General features: G+C 42.2%; 2 protein-coding genes across 2 annotated transcripts; one reads left to right on the forward strand and one right to left on the reverse strand.

Moving 5' to 3' along the window:
* The first annotated feature begins 178 nt into the window (after positions 1-178).
* ptcd1 (pentatricopeptide repeat domain 1) lies at positions 179-7548 on the forward strand. The gene is made up of 8 exons (XM_049013905.1): positions 179-1007; positions 1190-1330; positions 2131-2349; positions 2441-2542; positions 2642-3388; positions 6286-6402; positions 6733-6915; positions 7043-7548. The coding sequence occupies exons 1-8, from the start codon at positions 558-560 to the stop codon at positions 7211-7213; spliced, it is 2130 nt and encodes a 709-aa protein (XP_048869862.1). The 5' UTR covers positions 179-557; the 3' UTR covers positions 7214-7548.
* A 607-nt stretch (positions 7549-8155) lies between these two features.
* On the reverse strand, positions 8156-15047 carry LOC125742173 (guanine nucleotide exchange protein smcr8a-like). Its single transcript, XM_049013904.1, has 2 exons — positions 11844-15047; positions 8156-10910 (listed from the first exon to the last, which is right to left on the reverse strand). The coding sequence occupies exons 1-2, from the start codon at positions 14180-14182 to the stop codon at positions 10457-10459; spliced, it is 2793 nt and encodes a 930-aa protein (XP_048869861.1). The 5' UTR covers positions 14183-15047; the 3' UTR covers positions 8156-10456.
* Positions 15048-15460: the final 413 nt, after the last annotated feature.

Raw genomic sequence — 15460 nt, forward strand, 5'->3', positions numbered from 1 at the left:
GAGTAAATGCTGCCGCGCTTCGTGAATTAACGTAATTAGTTTGGAATTAATTCACAATATTTAATTCGAATTATATGAACAATATGAATGTAGAATGACTTTCCTTGTTGCCGCCTTTGTTTGTGAAAAACTTAATGAATCTTGAAAAATTGCATCTACTAATAGGCCTGGGCAGAACAGACCTTCACGAGAACGGAGGAAACCACGTGAGTGTTTCCCATATGGCTGCTGCGCAAGGCCATGCTGTATTTGAGACACTTATTTCGCGAAGGATATTTCTCAAGATTGCGAATAGGACTTCTTATTCTGAAATTTCCTTGAATTCTCTACAGCTTAATGAATGGCACTGGATGCGAGTGTATTGCCTGATTTCATATTAAGATGCAAGCTTAAATTCCACATAAATATTTCAACATTGATGTCTGATCAATTGATGACTGGTAGTTCTGACTGCTTCTTGATACCTGGATTGCTTTCATGCTAGGAAGACTGTATAACCAACTATTTCCTTTAACACAAAACAAAGTGTTTTTTGAGGTGTTACGTCTGTGAAGAGAATGTCTCTAAGGTTTATTATACGCGGAAGAGCTATTCTCAACCATAGTCTCAAATACTATACTGGGTCATCTTGGGAAAATCATGGGGGAAATTTGTCAGTATTTAAATCCGTGACGTCGGAGAATATTGTATTTGGACACAATAGAAGATTTAGTTCATCCGTCACTTCACAAAATAATTCCCATAATCACAAGGTGGATCAGAGGGGTCTATCACCTTCAGATGTCTGTGACAAGGACACGAATATTGGAACCGGACATGGCTTTGGGTCCCTCTCTTCGAAGTTTTCATCCCGAAAGTTTTTTCGCAAGACGTCACCCGAAGTCCAAGATTATGCGCACAGCAGTGAAAATGCAGAGGATGAAGCTGAAGTGCGACCCAGACCAGTCAGAAGAAACACCCAGTACTGGTATTTCCTTCAGTGTAAGAAGCTGATAAAGAAAAACAAGGTAATACCTTCACTTTACCTATATAGCCAATATCAGGCTGGTGATGACAGAAAACCCATGAATTAATCGCATAATAATTATAGGTCTGTATGAATTAGTTGTGTTTCAGTAATTTGAAGTACTGGAGAGAACATGAAAGTGTTTGAAGTGTATTTTTTCCCCTGTTTCCCTCTATGATTTAGCTGGCTGAGGCACTGGACATGTTTGAGACGCAGATGCTGAAGGTTGAGCGGCTGCATCCAGAGGAATTCAATTACACTGTGTTGATAGGGGGCTGCGGTCGTGTCGGCTATGTCAAAAAGGCTTTCAGGCTTTACAGTGATGTGAGTGGAAGTCTCTGCTGGTAAAATAACACCTACATATTGCTGCTCAAGTTACTGAGCCGCTGTTCATCAAGGGTTAAAGCCAGGTTGTTTTTGTACAGAACTAATTTTTGGCATGGGAGAAGTATAAGGTGTCTAGCTAATCTAAATAATGCTGCTTAAAGTTTAACTGACAATATTTAATATAAAGATCCTCAGCAAGTATTATGAATAGAACCATAAAGAGAAACCAGGCATGTGTTCATAGTATTTTTACATGAAAACTAGCTCATCTGCTTTCCATCTTGATTGACCAAACCTTGGTCATTATGGTCTCCTGGCAACACTGGACACTGTTGTATTTTGCAGTTGTTTAGCAGGAATCATGTTGTTTTGATCTGACTAGCTTCTTCAAATGTCAGGCCCTTACAATGTTATGTAATGTTTTGTGTATCTTTTGCTAATTTGTTTCTGGTCACTCACTGGAAGGTCAGCCTAGCTGAGCTAGTACCTAAGTTGGTTCCTTCACAACTTTATGCTTGTGATATAATGTCCCGCAAAGGCAAAACACAGTTAACACAGTTTATCATAAGTGAGTTAGAACCAAAATCAGGTCTCTTGGGCTCTGTGTTATCTTGTGACAATATATCTTAGTTTGACTGTCCTCGCTTTTGAAGACAACATGAAAATTACAGACTATGAAATTCACACTAAAACCAAGGGAAAAACAGCCTTTTCTCAGTTTCAGTCTGTAGTTGGTGTGTGTTTCGCCTTTGTAGGACTTAAGCATCTGCTAAACAAATGATTCTACATAATGACAGATGAAGAAGCGGGGTCTTGTCCCCACCGACGCGACCTACACCGCTCTGTTCAACGCCTGTGCCGAGTCTCCTTGGAAGGAGTCCGGCCTTCAGCAGGCCCTCAGCCTTCAGCAAGAGCTCAGGAGGAAGAACATGCGGCTGAGCACCGTCACGTACCACGCTCTGCTCAAGACCCACGCGCTCTGCTCCGACCTCCGGGGCTGTTTCCACGTACTGCGGGTGAGGGAAGCATTGCTCCTGGTATATTTCCCCAAATATGGTCTCTTGTATGTCCCCCAGATGTCCTGTAATTATAAACTCACCATTGCAGGAGATGCTGCAGGGTGGCCACATCATCACACATGAGACATTCAACTTTTTGCTGATGGGATGCATTAAAGACAAAAAAGATGGTTTCAGGCTCTCCTTACAGGTCAGGGTTGCATTTTGAACCTCTCCATGTGTTATTTAAGCATACGGAATGTCCGAATGCAGTTTCTTAGCCCATGATTTATAATTTTTTGTTTTATAGGTTTGGCGCCAGATGCTGAAATGTGGAATAAAACCCAATTTGCACAGTTATAACCTGCTCCTCCGCGCCGCCCGGGACTGTGGCATCGGCGACCCGGATGTGGCCTCCCGTCTGCTGCTGAGGGATGATGGGGCGTCGCACCCCAAGGCGACGAGGCGAGGACGGGGGTCGAGGGAGCGTGAAAGAGTTCTGGAACCGCACGTGATGGATTTCGACGTGGATGCTTTCGAAAGGCAGGTCTTCGTGGAAGAGGACCCAGGAGGCTGTGATACGACGGGGCATGGTGGTGGTGCGGTCTCCGACAGGGGGGGTCTAGATGGGACATCCCCGAGTGAACAGACTGGGTCTCGACAGCACGATAACCCCGGCCAGCTCCCCTCCCCAGCACTGAGCCGAGTTTGTCACAACCAGCCCGCTCCCATCCAGTGTCTTGGTGAGAATTTGCCCAACCTTCTCAACGTTGGAGGTGTCCATTCCAACGTGGTCTCCCTGGGGAGTATGGCCCACCCCTGCGACAGGCTGGCGCTCATGGGGGGCATGGAGGGCTTCCTGAAGAGGATGCTCTCTGACAGCCAGACGCCCGACATCAAGACGCTGACGCTGCTGGGCGAGGTGACGGAGTCGGGAGATGTGGCGGAGGCGAGCCTGCTGGCCGTTTCTGAGCAGTACCGCCTGAAGCTGGACGTTGCCTTCTTCAACACGCTAGTGAGGAAAAGAGCCCGAGCAGGAGACTTAAACGGAGCAAAGGTCAGGAATAATTCCCTTTAATTACCCCAGAGATGCCACAGTATCACTGAATGTAATGGCAACATCATTTTATTTAACAATTTATCATTAATTCAATTAACCTATTGGATATAATAGAGTACAGCAATACTATAATATACGCTTATTAAATCACTACATGGTGATTTTTATATCGGCACTCGAGTTTTAAATATCGATTTAAACGCAGGTTACTGTCATTATGTTGGTCACATTTGTTACTTCTAGTACATTTACTCAGTTGCGCACACGTTGTTAAGGAACTGATATGTGCATGTCTGGTTTTGAGGTTTTCCGATAATAATGACTAAATTGTTTTTCTAATAGTTTATGGAGCATGTGAAAATTATGCCAACAAAAAAAGTGCAAAAATAATGTGTAAATAAAACGTGCATTATAACTCAGTTTTGCAACAACTGCATCACGATATGATATTCAGATTGATGATGATATGAATGTTCATTGTCCAGTGTTGCAGTTCTCGAGACCAGTCTTGGCTCTTGACCACTTTTTTGCGGTCTTGGACATAGAGGACTTAAGGTTGTATTTCAAGGCCAGTTAAGACCACTCATCAAAACGCCCCAATGTTTATCACAACAGCTTAATGTTTATCTGTTTAACATTTGAACCCGACAAATGCAAACTATGTGATTTTTGCCCCCATTAACCCCGGGCTCATAACTTTGGATAGTTATAACGCACAGACATGAATTACATATGTTTGCGATCAAGAGAACTAACTCGATCCAGTCCTCCAAATTGCAACATTGTGTGTAAAGTATTCCAGAGTAATCCTGTGCTCAAGGAGGCATATATTTTAATACATTTTTCACTAAAAAGCACGCCTAACACCGATAAAACATTAATATTATTCACATTAGACTGAAAACAAAGTGCATATAAAATCAAAGATATTCATTTCCGCCTGGCACTAACCATATATTCTTTCACGATACTAAGCCATAGAAAAGTCCCTAATGAAACCCCTGCATTCCACATCATAGACACTCTAATCTCAACATTTATAAGATTATATTTTGTAGTGCCTGCAAATTATTATATTAGATTAAACTAAAAACTGAGAAATTTCAATAGGCGCAAGTAATGTTTCCTCATAAGAATATCGGGACTGTCAGCATTTATACATTAAATTATGAGACATCTGATTAGCCCAGAATGTCCGGAAAACAATCATAAAGCATATGTGGCTAATTCATGTACATACAGTGTAATAAGCCTAAAATCAAAAGGATAGAAAAACACTTAAAACTAGATAGGGTTCAAAGGGATAAGTACAGTTCAGTAAAATCCCGTTATAGTGGGCTCGCTTATAACGGAATATCGTCAATAACGGACGAGGTCTGCTGGTCCCGGTCGTGCGCCTTTAAGGACATGCAGAAAAAGCATCGGATATAGCGGATTTGCATATAATGGAATTTCGAGCAATTTGGTCCCCAGGGCCGCTTTTAGCTGTAGTTTTGTTCAGCTATAACAAACATGCAGGCTCCACCCACAAGGCGTGCGGCCTGCCGGTAATATCCAACGCAGATAATTAGTCGGGATTATTAATAGTCACGCATCTGGTCAGGTAAGGTTGGATTACTATGTACAATATAATAATCTATACCACAAGTGTGTCTGCTGGGGTGTGGCATGAGTAAATGGTGTGCTGTAGTTGTGTTCTGGGCATACAGAAACTCTGTATATAACGGACTGTTTTGCCAGGTCCCTTGAAGTCTGTTATAACTGGATTTTTCTGTATTGTGATTGAGTGTAAAACATCCTGTTTGAAAGTTCAAAAGCAATCAATAAGGTCTGTCTTATTTGAAAAAATGTTACATTTGTACAGAAGCATTTATATTGAAATTTTAAGAAAAAATGTCCATGATTCAAATCGTACGGTGACAAATTTTAGCTGCTACTGTCTAGTTTCAGCTGATACTGCCTAGATGGTGCCTATGCTCCACATTGTATAGTGTGTTGTGTTATGTAGACTCAAACATTAGTCTGTTTCTGATCTAGATTTGGTCTAGCTCTGCCTTGGCCTTGTCTCAGTCTCCCCCTGCTTTGGTCTTGGTCTTGTCTCGGTCTCAATACACTCTGGTCTTGGTAATGACGTGGTCTTAGTGTAAGTGGTCTTGACTACATCACTATCATAATCACAATATTTCATCAGTTTATCACCCAGTCCTTATCACAATTAGCATAATGTTTTTCTTGTTGAACATCTACTTGTAAATTTAGGTTTCACCCATATAAATATATGTATTTATTCGCTTTACCGTGTCTTCCATATAGTAAATGAAACTGTACAGGAGGAATTTGTGTACTGTTGCAGCCCTTGTCTTTATTTTAATGCAGACCTGAACACACACCTGAAATATTTTATATTTCCAACTTCTATAAATTTATTTTATGCATTGTTCTCATATTGTAAACCTAGGTATTCTGTGTGTTCTGTTCATCCTATATCTAACATAAGCACTATACAGATTAAATGTAGTAGTAATAGTAGTATTTTTTATGTTATTATTTTTTATTCTTTATTATTATTATTATTATTATTATTATTATTAGGGGCGGCATGGTGGTGCAGTTGTTAGCACTGTTGCCTCACACCTCTGGGACCCGGGTTCGAATCTCACCCTGGGTTACGTGTACAGGAGGAATGTACAGGATGTATATGTATGTACATGTACAGGAGGTCAATGTGCTCCCCACCTCGTGCCCGTAGCTTCTGAGATAGACTCCGGACCCCCCGCTACCCAGAAGGATAAGCAATTTGGAAAATGGATGGATTATTATTATTATTATTATTGTTACATGTGATGATCATCATTTGTTTATAAGAAGCTCACCTTGTACACGATCCCTTTCAGGCCCTTATTCCCAGGCTGGCTGACAAGGGTTTGACGGCCGATCTTCAGACTTACTGTAGCCTGGCTGTTGGTTGCAGCAGAAAGGAAGATGGACTGCAGCTGCTTTCTGAAATGCAGGTGAGATGAGTGTATTTCGGGTGCCTGGGTCAGGGGTGACACCTGCATTTTGCCAGATCGCCGAAGCTGAATGTACAGCCATTGTGCGTGTTATTTAGGCATAATGTAGAATGGGATCAAATCAGTAATGGAGTGGATTAAGATTAAGAAGGTCAGTGTGCTTCAATGACTTCCTTGTGGATGGGCAGAGGTTACATCAAGGCCATGAGACGATGGTGGACGTGTGATGTGTCCTCCTTAATAAATCTTTGAGAAAATCAAGAGTGTCACAGAACAGGACTCTGAAAGATGGGCCACAGTCTACTTTTCTAAAAATGCTTTTGACCGTAGGCTTCTGGGATCGTTCCTAATGCCCATGTGTACAGCGCCCTCATCAGTAGTGCTTCTAAAAGGCTGGACTACATATATTTGAAGGAGATTCTCAAAAGCATGAAGCACAACAAGGTCGCCCCGACGGAAGTTGTCATACGGCAGCTCGAGTTTGTAGCTCAGTATCCGCAGAAGTACGACAGGGTAAGTTATCAACTGTCTTTAAGTCTCACTGAATGCATATGGCTGCCTTTACCCAGAATCAGGCATGTGGAGAATCACACACACAAATTGCTGAAGTAAACAGTTTTGTTTTCATCCTTTTTTCCAGTACAAATCAAGAAATACGTACCTGGATAAAATCGATGGTTTCCGAGGTTACTATGCTCACTGGCTCAAGTCGATGCCCGGCCAGGAGACTCCGCATCCTTGGGAAAGGTTTAAAGTGCCAACAGGAGAGCCTGAAGATGTCCGTGAAGAGAAGAATCAGGCCAAAGAGTAACGTTAGAAAGTAGGACATCTACAAGCAATGCCTATGTGATGGAAAAACGAATGTTGGTTATATTCAGGAAGTCACCAAATCTCTTGAATAGTGTTTATTGTACTATAGGGAGTATAAATGAACTCGTACTTTTTCCGTGTGAAATGTGTGAGGGAAGGAAGTGAGTTCATAAATCAGATGCTGTTAATAGTCCTGTGTACTGTTAACACATTTTTACTGTTAAAACATTTTTGGGGGAAATTTGTATAGATGTATGTCGTTTATTTGTGCCACGATGTTCTTCAGAGTTCAGGCCCAGTGCGCCCATTCCCAATTAATAAATGAAAATAATCACATCTGCTGAGGTTTTGCTTTTTTTGCAATTTATGCATCAGACATGAATGTATGAAAGGAGGAACGTGGAAAGATGACTTCCAGTATTCAGTCGGCTTTATTCAGCTAACAGAAGATAGAGGTTCGACTAAGGACGCAAGAACAGTCGTCACGGGGATAACTGGGGCTTGCACACTTCTGCTGCAAACCAGCTCCAACTGGTTTATTCCACTGTGCAGAGGGTGCCTGAGAACCTCCCTGCTAAGTCTTTGTTGTGAAGCTTAATTGAAAAGCCCTTGTTATCCTGTAATAGCTTGGCTATTTCGTAGCTCAACAAACTGAGAGAAACGGTTTATACCAACTGTTTAAGTGTGGAAACGGCTGCTGAAGTATGAAATGGGACAAAATTGATGACTGAAAAAGACTGATGTATAACATTAATTTACAGGAGCATGTTCATATATAGCATCATATTACAGCAAAAAATGTTATTGCTAAGTATGGCTCTTTTGCATCATTACATTTTTCTGGATGTAATCATACTTTCGCAACAACTTGCATGCTTATTACTCCCAAACATTTTTTCTTTGCATGTTGCAAAAATGAATCCACAATGACCCTAAACACTGCTGTCAGTATCAATGCCATTTTCTTTATTAGATATAATTTTCTGTGTACAATTAACAGTACATAGATAAAAAGAAAAATAATAAATAATCTGTGAATTTCATTTTTGTGCAAAATCAATACCGAAAATACAGACTGTTACAGTTTGTCATATTAATGCTCTAAATAATTAGCAAACGATAAGAACTTTAACCACACAGACTCTCAATCGCTGTACCTCACACTCACATCAACATGCACTAACACACAAAGGCAGTATGGATAAACCGTGCGTACACAGATCAGATCACGAGGCATTAGATCAGTCTGCCTCATTTTTAGCTACAAATCCTGTAACGTTTAACTCTGAAAACATATGATCTGAGTTTTTGAAAAGTACCTCAGACAATCTGGAAAAATATTTTGTGAGGTATGCAAAATAAAGTCAGTGTACAGTATATATAGCTGATTACTGGATCGGTTGGCCTTCAACAACTTCAGGGCTGTCAATCCAGTATCAGTGTTTGATGGTAATGAATCTGAAAAGGGCACATTTAAAAAATCCAGAGCACAAACCTACCGATTCCTCCGAAGGTTCACTGCATTATGGCTTATTAAAGAATAATGTTAAAAACCACAGCTTGAAAAAGCAATAAACACTATGGTGGCTTCAATAATTTTAAACAAGATCTGTTGTTACACCTTTGGGACGTGGACCTACATGCATCCCTAATCACTGGCACCAATCGAAGCCGGCGGAAATCACATTATTTGGCGTAAATATGTAACACTGTGGTTGCTTAAGGACCTCATGGCTTTGTACAACACTCTCAATAAATTAAGAGGCCACTATGTATATGAGAGACGTGAGAATTTACCAAAAGGAACCGTGTTGATTTTCAGAAACAATGGGATCAGCTAAATGTTAAGGATATTAAGTTATGATGATTAATCGGATTATGTTCAACAACAGGGTAAAGACATTATTACTAGCATTGATTTAAATAAAGAACTAATAACGTGGAATTAATAATAGCTGATCCCAGACACACACATATACATACATATGTCGTAGTATGTTTTTAGCATGCAATGACATTTTTATATTACACCATGCACAGAACCCAGGACCCTGATTGAATATTGATTTCCATCTACGATTATACACATAAAACTTAACCTAGAACACCATATTTTTTTCTTATAGGTTAATTCATCTGTCTGCCCCGGCATCAAAGATCAGCAGCTAAAATGGTTTCCATGTTCAGATATTTCGGTAGTTAGTCATCACTCAGCCTAAACGTCGGACACTTTGGAAACAATAAACTGATTATTAGTGTTTCTCTATAGGCACAGTGATTTACTCTTAGTGGATGGAAAAAATCTGAAACGAACACGAACAGGTGCCATGTGAGGAGATGTCCGCAGCGTAAAGGGAGCACTCAGCCGTGGTACCACGGCCTCTGCACGCATCTCTCCTGCACTCTCTCTTTGCATCGTAGTAAGTGGTCGAAAGGCAACAGTGTTCATCACACCACAGAAGAGGAAGTAGTCGTTTCATGCAAGCCACTGCACTCCTGCAGACCCATGCCAGACTTGTGCCAACTCTGAGCATTTCCAAGTCACCCATGCTAAAGCACATCCCAATTCCACTCCCATCGATTCCCCATCCATCCTTCCCACACTCCCATTTCATGTTCATAGTTAAGATTCTCAAGGATTCTGTTTTTTTTTTGCACCATCATTCACAAAACATCAGGAAATGTCACTGATTCCAAAGGTCTCACTGGCCCTAAGCCCTCAGAACATTTTCCGGTGATAAAATGCCAACGAGATGAAAATACCTGTTTTGGCGGACAAAAGACAGCGGCATCCCTTGAGCGTTCGGTACGTCATTTCTACACCGCATGTACAATTGTGGCACAAAAACAACACGTAACCTGAAAATCCTTCTTTGATAAAATATATATGCACTTTAACATCATACAACATGTTTTCGAGATTAAATTCTCTTAGTCAAAATACCCCTCTGTTGGGGTGATGATTTTTGCTCATAATACAGTATATTAGTTGCTATTCTCACATTCATATGGCTCTCAAATAACACATACAGATTAAGTACTAACAGCTTACAAAGTACAAGAGGAGAAATCACAGCAAATGCGTTCATCGGACTTCACATTCACAGGCATTTGGGAAAAACAAAACAAAAAAAATATATAAAATTCATTAGTTCTCTAGACATTCTTACCACAGCATGAATGGAAAATAAAACCTTAGAACAAATAGGTCAGTAATGCAACCCGGCACATGACATACTCACATCTATATTTTATACACGACGCTGGTGACGTAATTAAAGCCAAAGATGGGGGGGCTGACCCCCTTCCCGGGCCCCCGCAGGTAATGGCATTTGATGAGCTCAGACAGGAACTGCAAGACCTTGCCGTCCTCCGGGTCGCAGCTGAAGTGCCGCAGGAATTGCGTCCTGCGAGCGGCCACGACCTCCTGCTCCTCGCTGGGGTTCACGGAGAGATGCAGGTGGTGGCAGAAAGTGTAGAGGAAGGCCTTGGCACAGAGCCGCGTCAGCGAGCTCTGCGCGTGCAGGAAGTAGGTGCTGCCATGCTTGATCTGCGTCCGGTGGTCGGCCAAGCGCTCCACCAGCGTTCCTCTGTACGGGGGGCAGCGCAGGGTCTTCTGATCGGCATCCAGGATGCTGATGTAACGGCCATAGCGCTTCAGGGAGTGGAGAATGCTAAATCCCGCTGGAGAGGCAACCCTGAAAAAGCAGACGAGATGGTGGGAGGCCTTAATGCATTGTACAGTACACTGTACTATAACTCACTCGTGCCTCATGGCTTTCTGTACTCCAAATATGAATTAAACAACAGGACTAGGACCTTAATTTGGCAGACAATGCGAGGTGTGTTATGGGGTGAATGCATTTTCGCACTAACAATCAGCTGCCTGGTAGATTTGTTGCCAACAGGGAAACACCAGGGTTTTCCGCTTTCATGCACTGACTGCTGTGTCATGTGTCAGTTAGTGCAGAAGCCAGTATGGCGCAAGACACAAACAGGCTCTACAGTTCCCCGTTATAACTCGATAATAATTATATCACATTTTCGCTAGAACAACTCTGTTTTGCAGATCAATACACCCCAATCTACGGTCAGATTGAGACATTTTAACGAAGTTTGTGTCTTTAATCTGTGGAAACGTTTAAGAATGTGGAATTGAAGAGCAAATTTCCAAAACACACCCAGTGGATTGTTTTTTGTTTTGTTCTTTGACAGCCAATGACCTCAAGTCAGCTTTCCTCATCATATGTTGCAGTATTGGGAACCAAATCTCACTCAGTCCTCATGTAATCCGAAGAGAAACTTTCGTTAAATTTCCAAAACTCACTCGGCCCATAGAAATTCTCTCAGAAATCCATGAACTGAGTAAGTCTTGGAAATTCGATTTATTTCTATTTTTGGATTAACACACCATCAAGACTCAGACGTAACAATTCTTCAAACAAGAACACCTATGAGGAAGTGGACACAATACTTATATGCTGAAGTACACATCTGTCAATTATACAAAACATTACGGACAGAACTGACTAGTAGTAAAGCTAGTGTACTAGTAATAACTACAACAGACTGCAGTATTAAACCTTTAAACAGTGTGTATGCTTAGCATTGCCAAATGATAAGACACTTACTTGTGGATACCAATCAGCTTCCAGATCTGCAGGTCTGTCAGTTGGAAGGGAGAAGATAGCCATGCTTTCACAGATTCGCCATACTTGCCCAGATTAGGTACATAAATGGACAAAGCGCTAACCAGCTTTCTCACAGTTCTTTCATCACTTCCCAAAACGACCAGGGGTCTCCCGCTCAGAAGGCAATGTATGGCTTGCTGAGCAAAGGGATACTGTCGGATAAATCGGAGGGCACACTGCCCAGCCTTCCTCTTCTGCTTCACGGTGATGGGACTGCCATAAAGAAAAGGCGGGTGTGTCCTATCAGAGCATGTAGAGGTGCTCATAAAGCTGGTGCTGTCAGAGCAATCATCCAGGGTCATCCTGGAGGTCCCGTCTGACAGACAGTTGGGGTTCAGCTCGTAAGGGGTAGTAGCTGATGCAGGACCATCAGATATGCTCGCGTCATCGAACGTGAAATCCACCTGCAGTGCCAAATCCCCCTGGGGGCAAGACTGCGGCTCTTGTTTGACCACTCCATTGGCAGAGCACTCCTGCCCCAACTCCGGAGAGGGCACCTTATAATTAAGGCCCTCCTGTCCCATGCAGCAGGTCACATCCATTTGGACCAAATCCGCCGTACCGTAAACACATTCGTTATGGGCGACGGTGTCTGAATTTATGGAGAATATTGGCTCGTGCATATTGCTTGTGCAGTCCTCTCCTGTATCGCTACAGTCTTCCTCATAAATAGGATAGGATGCTCTCAAATCCTCAGGTATGATGGAATCCGTAGTGCTCAACACTTCAATGCTATCTTCACTATTGGCCCTCTTGGTGACAACTCTTTTCCTACCTATAACAGGATAATGTGGGGAAAGATGCGTGACGGGTTCATTCAGCTGAGGTCCCTGAACTTTAAAAGACTTCTCCGTGCCAAGAACTTCAATGCTCTCACCACTGCTTAGGCTCCCTTTCATCATAGCATCAATACATTCATCGGAAAGACCCTGTGCGATGTCATAAGCACAGGTTTCTGTCGAGTCTTCTTCCTGAAATTCTTTTACTTTATCGCCTGGGTCCATTTTTATATGAAGGGTTTCTACACAGGAAGTGTAGGATTCAAGACTCACAGGTTCACCTGCCTGGATGATAGCAGGAGGAGGTAGATTATTAAGCAAATTATCCTTTTCGTTATAAGTGTCCTTGTCGGTCTCTTCCTCCTCCCAGCTGCTGTAATCTTCAAAAAGGAAGTTCGTCACTTTCTGGTTCTTCAGCAGAGCTTGACCTATCTGATTTGTGTAGATATGGCAAAGATCTCCTCTGAAGGTCTTCTCAATTTGCTTCAACTGATCCATAGTTTGGTGGTAGAAATACAAGTCACAGAGCTCCTCGAGTGTCTTCAAGCGCTTATCAAAGCATTTCGCTGATTTCGCCTTTATGAGCTGAGGGGTGTACGAGGGACTGCGTTTAATATCGGGGCTGTCTGACTGACCTTGAGGTTTGGAGTCATTCACAGGGTCCTGACCTAAGTCAGGTGACTCAACTATATTTTCTGAATCATAGGGAAGAAAGTCGGGATCTTTCATTTTTCTGTTTGGGTAGGAAGTAATTTGCCTCAACAGGTCTTTATGCTCATATATAGACTTTTCGACGTTTGCTAACTCATTTGCTTTTTCTATTGCTTGAGTGGAAAAGCAGCCATTGCTCTCTTTCTGCAGTTCGGTTTCCTTATGTAGGATGGCTCGGGTGTATTCCAGGTCCTTGAGTTTCTTTTCAATCTCATTTGCGAAAGCTTTCCGGTTTCCAGTTTTCAAACACTCGGACGCTTTGGAGAATTCGGCGGACAGCTCTAGAAACTGCTGCATTATCTTCCTCTCATCGGCTGAAATGTACGCCACGCAGAACGGCCTGACGAAGCCCCGAGCTTCTAAGTCATAAAGGGTGAGATGGTGCACGTAGGCAAAGGCACCTTCCTTTGAATCCCCGAGCACAACTTTGGAGTCCTCCACAAAGTTAAGTTTTGGATAGTTACATCCAGGGGGGTGTCCCATAAAGGAGGCTTGGTAATCTACGGACATGATACGCAGGGAGAAGTAATTGAGATCAAATGTGCCACAAACCTTAGGTCCATCTGGAATGGTAAGTAAAGGCTGTGGGCCGACCTGCTCGGAAAACTCTGAGATGAGAATGAAATCCTTGGTAAATTTTGCATAAGAAGTCTTTGACCACGGATTTTCATTTTCAGAATAAGGGAACGGAGGCACGTTGAACTCCTCTGGCAGCAGAGAATTGTCTACATTGGCATCTCCAAAATCATTTTCTTTGGTAAATGCCACCAAATCTGGGGAGCTAATCATATTTTCTATTTCCGTGTCGATGGCATGGATAAAGAGTTATCCTGCTGTCTTTTTGCAGTCACCAGTCATGCTTTCAACACTGTCAAGAGACAGCTACACTTCCATACATATTCGCTATGTTCAACGTCCACTGTAACGAGTAGAGCATAATACAGAATTTAAAAATTGTATACAACACACTCGGACTTTTCAACAAGCGCTTATACGTTTACGCCATCTGTGAGGTGATCTGTGTTTCTCCTTTCAACGCTATTAATAAACGCTATTGCCTAGCCAAAACGATCAGCAACACTGTCGTCTTACAGCAACGCGAACAAGAAAATAAGAGATGTGCCGTGTTACTGACTTGCCGAAGGTATGGCGCCGGGAAACTAGGTTAGCGATATCTCCTCCTCTGCGTCCCACCCTCTCCAAATCAAATTTAATGCAGAAAGCGTAAGTGACGGTGAGACGACGGCGAAAATGGAGCACAGCACATCTGACGCCAGCGGTGGGGATCATCAGCCATATTTAGCCATGTGACAACCTTGCAACAAGGAAGTACCAAGCGCACTCCTCTCTTATTTATGCTGCAGTGCTAAGGTCCAGGCAAAATACCGCACCACAAGCTAATACTAGTAACCTTAAAAATATTAAACATATATGTTTTAATTATCTGTGATCATTTTTTTCTGTAATATTTATTTAGATAACCGATCATAGTATATGGTATCTTTAGTTACTTCCTTGCCCCTGACAGCTGATGCAGAATCAATTTCCCCTTCTTCAATTTTAACTCTTAAAGTGTGATTTAAATTCATCCCACTGATCCGAGATCGGATAGCAAACCGCCTATCTTACCCGATCTACGCCTGTGGTTTATTTTGACAGGACGGGAAAGGGTTAATAATTAATAATTAATTTTTGGCGGACTGACGTCATGTCTTAAAGACACAGCGAAGGGGCTGGGTCCCTGATCTTAGCCAGTCACTGTCTATCTGTGAAATCTAGCAAAACATACGGCCGATTTTTTACTACTCCGCACCCTGACTTTGAAAAAAATCAGCGGGCATGCGGGGCGCTGACAGGGACTCTGGATTAAATAGTAAAAAATTTAAAATTATTTCAGACTTTATGTTTAGATAAATTTCATCGCTGGTTGACAGCACGCCACGAAAAGAAGCTGACATGCATCCTACTGACCGGTGAAATAATACTTATTATATAGCGGGTTTTACTTTTGTTTCTTTTACTCCGCTCCTGTTTTATCCTTTATTTGCACTGTTGTCCTACTGTAGC

Source organism: Brienomyrus brachyistius, chromosome 5 (assembly GCF_023856365.1).
Source record: "Brienomyrus brachyistius isolate T26 chromosome 5, BBRACH_0.4, whole genome shotgun sequence".
NCBI classification, from domain to species: Eukaryota; Metazoa; Chordata; class Actinopteri; order Osteoglossiformes; family Mormyridae; genus Brienomyrus; species Brienomyrus brachyistius.